Here is a 9,824-nt window from a genome sequence, read left to right as displayed (position 1 = left end):
GTATATATAGATATATAATAAATAAATAGTAAACGATTATATATATATGTTTTTACAATTTTCGCTTATCACATATGTTATGCAAGTAATTATAAAAATTAATGTTTGATTTAATTGTCATTTTAAATAATTAATTTGTATTTTCTTAGTTTTGCTACAGTAGCCGAAAACAGTGTTTTTAAAATAAAAAGAGAACTAAATGGTATAATATTTTTATGACTACAATAATTAATATAAACTACTTTGAAACTATTAAGAAAGTTATAAAAATTATTTTTTTGAATTAATGAATATATATTTCTAGTTAATTTTGAATTTAAACTAATAACAATACAAAAGTTGAATTAAATAGTTAAACTATTAATATAATTATACAAATAATTTTTATAAGCTTAATATACTAATATAAGCTCACGAAAATTATTGGTTGAATTAATTTAGTTGATTTAATAATTATTACTTTATAAACTTTGATTTATTGCAAACCGAAAAAGAAATTAGCAATAAATACTTTTACACCATAACAAAAATTTATAAAATTTTTCTAAGTTTATTTTGATCAGTAGAACCTAAGAAAAATATAAGATGTGGTGTTAAACTTGTTTACCTATTTATTTTCATTTTAACTATTAAAACAATTATAAAAAGTAATATTTAATACACAAAACTTAATATTAATGCATAGAAAATTTTTATTATGTTTTATACAAGTTACTTACTGTTATGAAATCAATAAAACACTTGTTAGCATTATTAGATAATTATTGGTGCTTATATTGATCTAAAACATAATTTAAACTATATATATATATATATATATATATATATATATATATATATATATATATATATATATATATATATATATATATATATATATATGTATGTATCCTTACATATATATAATATATATATATTAAACACTTATAAGTAAAGTATATAAAGTGTTGTATTTCTATACACACCTAAAAACGTATTGGAACGGTATATTAGATGGGTATAGATCTTGATCTTTCTCGAGTGGATGGACGCTCGAAAGTCTAGGCGGAGAGTTTGGATTACCGAGTTAAAGGATCCTGTGGCTCAGAAACCTATGACCTGAAAAGGCCATTTTAAATTGAAAGTGTTAGATTGGAAGCTTGTCTAGTATGAAAAGTCTTTCCAAAACGATAAACCTTCTTTAAACTTACTATAAAAGAAAATACTTACACTTATCATAATACGGGCAAAACATCTAAACTATTCTCAACTTATTCTTAGGTTGACTTCTCTGTGCTTCGATCATCCATACTTTCTCTTTAAGGAATACTTTCACTCACCGAATTACTAAGGTGACTTTCATAGCCCCACTCTTATTGCTATAGCACTTTTTATACTTACTGGGGTGAGACACATGCTGCTTTTATACTTTAAACAACTTAGACACAAGTACGAACCTAAACTGTACTATGACTAGCTTATGCTACTAAGACCCCACAGTGATATTTTTTAACTGCTTTCAGGATAAGGCATTCTTAATTATTGGGGGTAGGCCTATCGGGAGTAACGTCCCCGATACATTTGACCGCGATGTCTTTGTATTACTTAATAATGATTTAAACATGGTGATAAGGTACTGCCAACTTATCATCGGGGCAACAAAACAAACGTTTAGTCTAAAATATCACGAATCAGTACTACTTTTGGATCTGTGTGATCTACTTTTATAACAAATCTTGTGGTCTAAGAACAAACGGTCAATCATATTTGTTAAACCTATGAATTTCACTCAACCTTTTTGGTTGACACTTTTAGCATGTTTGTCTCAGGTACTGAATGATCAGGACCTCTATATCTACTGCTTATGTGATGACTTACTTGGCTAGGATCAAGACTTATCGCATATTTACTTTTCTGCATTTGAACAATTTATAATTCTTGTAACGACATTATTAATCCTTCCGCTGCAAATTTGGTTTTATTCATATAGTATTTGTTCTCGTATTATAATATGTTGGTTTATTTGATATTAGTAACGTTTCTTCCAGACCCTATTGGGAGGACGTTACAAAATGAAACGTCTAAGAAGTCAAGAATCATTCCAGAGAGAATCAGTATAATAATATTAGTAATTTATAATTTATTATAATGTTAGTGTTAGGGCAAATTGCCTAAAAAGTAAGATAAAAACCAGAATTTTCTAATAAAGAGAATATCGTTAATTATTTTGTTCATAAGAAATTTTGATTTCAATTTAGTGTTCAAAATGATATTCGATTTGAAAATAGCTGCAATTTGAGGTAATATATGATGTGACATTTTGATTTAATGTATTTAATTTAATGAATTGTTAATTCTATGTACTTTTATTAATCTTTAGGTCACTCCCTATTGTAACTAAACTATTTATTCTCTTAATCTTCTACATCAACGCCACGTCAACACCAATATCCCATAACTAACTCATAATTAAACACTCCCTATAATGACTAAAACAATACTCCTCTTAATATACAACGTATAAGCAATAAAACATCAAGTCCAACAATAAAAAGTCACTGGACCCACAATTCCTATAACTAAACTTAAAACTTCCGTTAAATTGATGGTGGATGCGGGTAACTAAAGCGGGTAACTAGCTCGTGCCTATGGTTAGTTACGGGTAATGACGGGTAATGAACGAGTAATGAGCGGGTAATGAACGATAGGGAGTGGTCTAAAAAGGTTTAATTTCATTTTTCTCACTACTACCCTTCTATCTCCACTTTTATCTCTCACTTTCTGTCTCTCACGATATTCAGAGCTACACAAACGGTGCTTCATAGCAACATACTCGTTGCTTCATATTCATCAAATTCATTTTTTCATTTATGCTTCACTTGTTATCAAGGTTGTAAAAGTCGCGAGTCGGGGATGCATCGGTCGAGACCTAAAAAGGACGCATCGGCCGAGTCGGGGGACGCGTCGGGGACTCATCGGTTGTTGACCAACGTTGACTTTATTAATAATTTCTTAAATATATATTTATATATATGTAAAATAGTTGATTATCTACCATAAATTTCTTAAATAAGAGCTTGAATTTAAAAACAATAAAACTTCAAACTCAATTAATGTTACTGAGTACATAATCAGTAAGGACACAGAGAAAAGAGCGACCCAAAATATAAAAACAAACCCTAATTTTAAAATATATCAAATCTTGACGAAAATTTGACTGACTTTGACCGTTTTTGACCGTCTTTGACAGACTTTGACCGAACTTTTAGCTCTGACCGTCTTTTGAGTCGTTTTCAGAAAAAAGGGACGGAGAACCCAAAAAAACGACGCATCGGCCGACGCGTCGGTCAAGTCGGACGACTTTTACAACACTGCTTGTTATTAATTCATTTTTTCAATTTAACTAATGATGATTTCAATTTAATCCTCGTTACCATCAAAGATAAATAATTTTTAAAGTAAACCGTCAAAGATATATGAATAACTAGTGATAATTTCAATTTAATTCTCTTTATTTAAGTTTCAATTCAAGTATCTGAAAAGATCACGACTTCTAATCGAAAAAAGACAAAAGTTTTTTTACAGAGAGCAACACCAGATGCGGCACATCTTAATTGGTGTTGCGCATCTTCCATATTCTAGTTAAAGCCGAAGTTTTAGGATGTGGTTCATCCAAGGATGCGCCGACCCATTTCAATCAGTTTTAACTACTTTGATCCGCTTCTAGCGACGCATTTCGATACCTAGTAAAAGCTAAAAATGAAACACTTTAAATACATCTAAACCAACATTTAAAAGCATTTTAAGTATCATATCCAACCATCATCTTTTAAAAGGACCATTACAAATTACAAGTGTTAAGAATGACCCATTTGACAATTTAACCAAAACCAACACTAGTAGCTTGAGCATGATCTCAGAGATTTAACTATCCCACCAAAAGCGTAAACATCTAAGACAATCAAGCATTCATCTTTAACCCAAAAGCAAGCAAGTTTATCAATAAGCTAGGCATCTAGCTTACCCTTCCCTTTATCCGAGCCGGAGCATATAAAATGCTACTCCCTCTATACCATATCTATTATCCCCAAACAAAGAAATATACAGTTTAAGTAAAAGTACCTGATACATGTACTTTTCAGTTAACTTTTCAGTTTTACCCCTTACTTTTTACCTATCTTTTTTTCTTACATGTATAAATTAGGGGCACACAAGAACTTTATCACATTATTTTTTTCATTTATGAAAGTGGACAATTAATTTACGACATCCAAAAAAGTAATAATGGACAATATATATGAGACTGAGGGAGTAAACAACAATGAGCAAGCGAAATACTTAGTGAATATAATACATGCATACTAATCAACAAAATTCATATTAATAGTCAAGTTTCATACAACACAATCAATTCATAATTACGCATACGGTATCAACTTAGATTCTTGATGTGTTCCCAATGTGAAGCAAGTTCCATTAACATCATTCAATCATAACCACACACCCGGTTCCAAATTGGGATCTTGTTGCGTTCCGTACGTGAAACAAACTTTTCCATACCAAGTCTATAACATACAATTGCATATCAGTATCAACTTTATCAAAAAAAATTTAGAAGAGACACTTCGTGATGAATGTTATTATTTAGGCGGGAAAACGATCGACAAAAATAACATTCAAGATAATATTGTTCGTGAAGAATATGAACGTTTTTTTTTCATGTTTTGTGAAGTAAAATTTAGCCCGATTTAGAGTTTAGGGTTTAGGGTTTGGTGTTTTGGGTTTATTCCATAAACCCAAAACACCAAACCCTAAACCCTAAACCCTAAACCCTAAACTCTAAACCGTTCGTGTTAAAAACTCAATCTAAATCCTAAATCTAAACCCTAAACCCTAAATTTCTAAACCCTAATATCTAAACCCTATAAACCCTAATATCTAAACCCTAATATCTAAACTCCAATAGCTAAAATCTCAAAATACGCTCGAAAAACACGATAATTGTTGTATATTACTTCTTCGAGCGTTTTCCCGCCAAAATAAAAACATTTATCACAAAGTGTCTCTACTAAATGTTCATATTTTCATCTCATCTATAATGTTCGTGAACAAAGTTTTTTCAAAAAACGAAAAAAAAAAGTTTTTGCTTCCCCCCGCTTCCCCCCAAATGGTTACTTCCCTCTTGATCCTACCAATATATATATATATATATATATATATATATATATATATATAAATGTAAGTTTTCTTAGTCAAACTTAGTCAAAAATCTGAATTTTGTAAGACTTAGTCAAACAAAACATTAGCTATAAATCTCCATTGTTACAAAATCATCTTCTTATTAACCTTGAATCCATAAACACTAATCATAAGTTTCAAATTAGGGTTTTAGTGGAGTTAAAAGTCTTCTATCTAACAATAATAACATCATCGAGTTACACACTTCAGATTTTAAAATACAATTTATTCATACCTTGGGTTTTAGGGTTATCAAACTCTTAGAACCCAAAAATTAGAGATGAACAATGAAGAATCTTGAGCTATAATAGTAAACGTAGGTGTTTACTAGGTTGATTCTAGCCTTGGATGCAGTTGCATGAAGAAAATCTAGGGTTTATGTTTCTTTCTCTCAAAAACCGCCACTCTCACACGTACATACACTTTATTAGAATTTTCCAGCTCTAGGAAAAAATGAGATCCCAAAAGGCTAATTGAAAATACATATTAACCATACTTACACTTCCTACCCAACCCAATTTAAAGCTTTTCAACCGAAGTCCCTTTTCTTACCATTATGATCCATTTTCTAAAAGATGTTAAATTAAATAATATTAAACAATAATAGAATAATACTTACAAAAATTGGGGTGTTTGTAACACCCCAAAATCGATAACAGGGGAGAGCCGCGCCGCGTGGCTCGAGGCCGCGCCGCGGCTATTTGGTGTATCTGATGGTTGTGTTAATAAAAGTTACTGATGTTAATTTGTGCTTTGAGACGCGTCACGGGGAGAAAAGGCGCGCCGCGCCTTTTGCTTTGAACTGATGGTCAGTTTTGGTGAAAGTTTCTGGTCCCGAATAACACTTGGAGCCGTGGCGCTGGCCTAGGAGCCACGACGCGGCTATCTGCGGGGCAAAAAGCTGAAATTAGATTTTTATAAGGGTCTAAGTAGGGGCAAATGGGTCTTTTCACCCATGAACGTATTATTAGTGAAAGAATCAGTTTTAGATCCCCTTTAATTTCATCTTACACCTACTAAAACACTCTCAAGCATTCTAGTGTGATAAACCCACCTTCTAGAGAGAGGGAGACTTTGATTTGGAGAAGAAGGAGGTTGAATCACTCCAAAGTGCAAGTGTTAATCTTGTTCATCTCGTTCCTAGCTATCTTCTGATACTTGTGGTAAGTCCTAACTCCAATTTTCATTCAATTAGAGGTTAAGGTTTGGGATTGCATGTTCTTGATTTAACTCATCTAGCTCACCAATGGGTGTCTAGAGCTAGTATGGGTGATGATTGACCCATGTTGGTGGGTTTTGGGTTGGATAACATTTTGGTCTAGTTAGGGCTTGCAAGTTAGGGTAAAATCACTAGTGTTAGTGATTTTGTTGGTATTTGGGACCCATTGGTGTATCTATGGAGTAATGATTTGGGTGTAGAACCGATTTGGGTCAAATTAGGTCTTGAGGTGCTCCTAGCACTTGATTCTAAATTGTATTTTGGTATTTTTGGGACCAAATCACTAGCCATTAGTGATTTGAGGGTATTGGGTCCTGATTGACTTAGTTGGAAAGTTTAGTGCAATTTGGATCGAAATTGCACTTGGGCCACTTTGGGTCGCTAGAGCTATGTTTGATTTAGCTTGTTTTTATGCATGTTGATAGGTGACTTGAGTCGAGTTGGTAGTGAAGCTCAAGTTTTGGCATTTGCTCAAGTTGGTAAAGGTGAGTGGAATATTTATGCACCTATGTGTATAATTTACTTGCTTGATGTTGTTGTGGTTTAGTGTTACCGCGTGTGTCGGGGTTCACTAGAGTGCTACCACGTGTGTCGGGGTTTCACTCAAGTTCGTGTGTCGACACCACATAAGTCTTATGGTGAAACGTGTGTCGTGACACCGCGGGGTTAGTGCAAAACATATGTCGTGACACTAACGGTTGTTGTGTACGATCGGTGGTTCACTTGATGAACCACTCCCTAGTGATAATGGTTAACCATGATTGCGTTGGACTTTTATACGTGTTGCGTCTAACATGCTATTTGAATTAATTGTGTTGGGTGATTATGGTGCTTGGTATTTATGCATATATTTATTGGTTGTGCGGTAAGTCAAGTTAGTAAGTTGTATGCATACTTGTATACTTATTCATCTTACTAAGCTTTGCATACCCTCGTTGTATTTACTATTTTTATAGATTGTGACACCTCAAAGGACAAGGGTAAGAGTTTGGCCTAGTTTGCTTGTGGCGGATTTCAAGAAGGCACTTTATGGTAATAGTCTCGACGGTCATGCTCGTTAGTGGGTCATTTTGGTTAAACTTACGGGTCTTAGGTACCCAATGATGTAAACAATTATCTTGTAGTATTGTTAAACTCGCTTTTAAATTTGAACAAGTAATGCAATTTATGAATGTGGTGGTTTACTTCAATGTAAAAAAATGTCGTATTTTTACAAGTTAATTATTATTTCGGTTTGGGGATCATTGCAAGTGGTATCAGAGCATGACCTAAGGGATCTAGGTTGCTTTGGGACGGGAGCCTAGACTTAGGTTAAATGGGTGTTTTATGCATGACTTGTTGGGTTACGGGACCACGGGATTGTTGTAGGCACTTTATTGCTTGTGGTTAATTGTGTATGTGCTTTCGGTTAACATCGAGTGAGATGGTCATTGTATCAAGGAGTTTGATAGGATGCGCAAGTATTAATGATTGGCCACCATTAGTACGGTTGTACGTCGTGTCAAATGAATGAAATACGACGAGCGTCAAGCAAGAGGGATTGTTAAGTGTTTTGACATGACTTTTATTGTGTTCTAATCTATTTTAAATTATAGTATGAGGACATGAAGTGGAGTGGATCTTGAGGGTCCAAGTCGCGGGGGTGATAACAATGATGATGATCTTACGGCCAAGATTGAGGCCGCACTTGAGAGCTATTCGACGGTGTTCACCGGGAAGGTGAGAGAGATATTTCAACAAACGGTGGATGAACAAATCAACGATCTCATAAGTGAACGGGTGTGTGAGGCTGTGAAAGAAGAGTTCGAGAAGAGGTTTCCGACGCCTCAAGTTGAAGGTGGTGCCGATGAGGGGTTCCTTAATCATGGTATTCCTGACAACACTAATGGGAGGGGGTTTAGTTTCAAAGACTTCAAGCTAACTAAGCCTCCGATCTTCGAAGGGAATCCCGATCCTCTCATATGCACTAGGTCGATATCCTATGTCAAAGGGTGTTTCCAGGTAAGTGAGTGCCCACCCGAAAAGAAGACAGGGCTTGCTACAAGCCTACTTAGGGGTGCAGCCAAGACTTCGTTGGATGATAAAATTTTAGTGATGGGTGAAGGGCCTTTTATGAGTTTGTCTTGGGATAATTTCAAGGCCGAGTTCTTTTTGGAGTACTGCACTCAAGCCGATCTTACACGAATTTGGAATGAGTTGCGAAATTTGAGACAAGGGTCAATGGACCTAAACACTCTAAAGGCTACTTTTCTTGCTAAGGTGCGGTTTTGCCCCGAATATAACGGGAATGACCGTATGTTGATGGAGGACTTCCATAAGACTTTGAATGATGATATTCGTAAGAAGATTAGTCTTGGCCACGTTAAGTCTTTTTTCGAGATATTTAATGTGGCCAAGGGTTTCGAATCTGATGTTCCGAAAGTGAGTGATGTTGCTTTTAGTAACAGGAAATTTGAATCGAATAGTGCTCCTATTAAGAAGGCGAAGAGTGGAACCGAGAGTGTGGGGAGTGTAAAGAAGTGTGGTTAGGGTGATAGTGTCCCAAGGTGTTACACGTGCGGGAAAAGGGGTCATATAGCCCGTGATTGTACTAATTCCTCTTCTAAGATGATTACGTGTTTTAATTGCCGAAAGGAAGGTCATCAAAAATCTGAGTGTCCTGATTTAGGTTTGGGAGAAAAGAGCAACAACAACACCAAGCGGTTAGAAAAGGCGGCGGGGCCCGCGAGAGGTCGAAATTTCATGATGACTACCGATGATGCTAGGAAGTCCAACAAGGTAGTTTCAGGTACCTTATTGGTTAACTCTAAACCCGCTAAGATTCTGTTTGATAGTGGTGCAGATATGTCGTATGTTTCCTTAAAATATGCGACTACTTTAGATTATCCCTTATGTGATCGAGACTTTCCTTTACAAGTTGAGATCGCGGATGGTAGATTCTCGGTGGCTAATGGGATATATAAAAATTGTGTTATTGATTTCGGAACCGAGAGGTTTGATATCGACTTTGTTCCTATTACTTTTGGTGAATTTGATGTTGTGGTGGGTATGGATTGGCTTGATCATAATAGAGCTAATCTTGATTGCCATGAAAAGTTTGTAAGGGTAAGAACCCAAGTGGGGGAGAGCTAATCGTGTATGGTGAAGCTCGTAAGCGTCCCGTGCCTATTTGTACTTATGCTCGGGCGCGCCGACTCGTCTCTAGTGGAGGAATGGCTTATCTAGTCCATGTGGTCGATACTCGAGATGAGCCACCTTCCATTAAAACTATTCCTGTTGTTAATGAATTTGAGGATATTTTTCCCGATGACTTACCGGGTGTTCCGCCGGTGAGACAAGTGGAGTTTCGTATTGATTTGGTTCCGGGGGTGAATCCCATTGCCAAAAC

General features: G+C 35.1%; 1 protein-coding gene across 1 annotated transcript; it reads left to right on the top strand.

Annotated features, from left to right (window-relative positions):
* The first annotated feature begins 9,043 nt into the window (after window positions 1-9,043).
* Window positions 9,044-9,568, top strand: LOC139854276 (uncharacterized). The gene has a single exon (XM_071843590.1). The coding sequence runs from the start codon at window positions 9,044-9,046 to the stop codon at window positions 9,566-9,568; it is 525 nt and encodes a 174-aa protein (XP_071699691.1).
* Window positions 9,569-9,824: the final 256 nt, after the last annotated feature.

This window comes from Rutidosis leptorrhynchoides, chromosome 6 (genome assembly GCF_046630445.1).
Source record: "Rutidosis leptorrhynchoides isolate AG116_Rl617_1_P2 chromosome 6, CSIRO_AGI_Rlap_v1, whole genome shotgun sequence".
Taxonomy (NCBI): Eukaryota; Viridiplantae; Streptophyta; class Magnoliopsida; order Asterales; family Asteraceae; genus Rutidosis; species Rutidosis leptorrhynchoides.
This window is presented reverse-complemented; position numbering and strand designations above follow the sequence as displayed.

What these genes read in the sequence shown, in the direction of transcription:
- LOC139854276 (XM_071843590.1), top strand. Translation starts at nt 9,044, where the DNA reads ATGATTACGTGTTTTAATTGCCGAAAGGAAGGTCATCAAAAATCTGAG.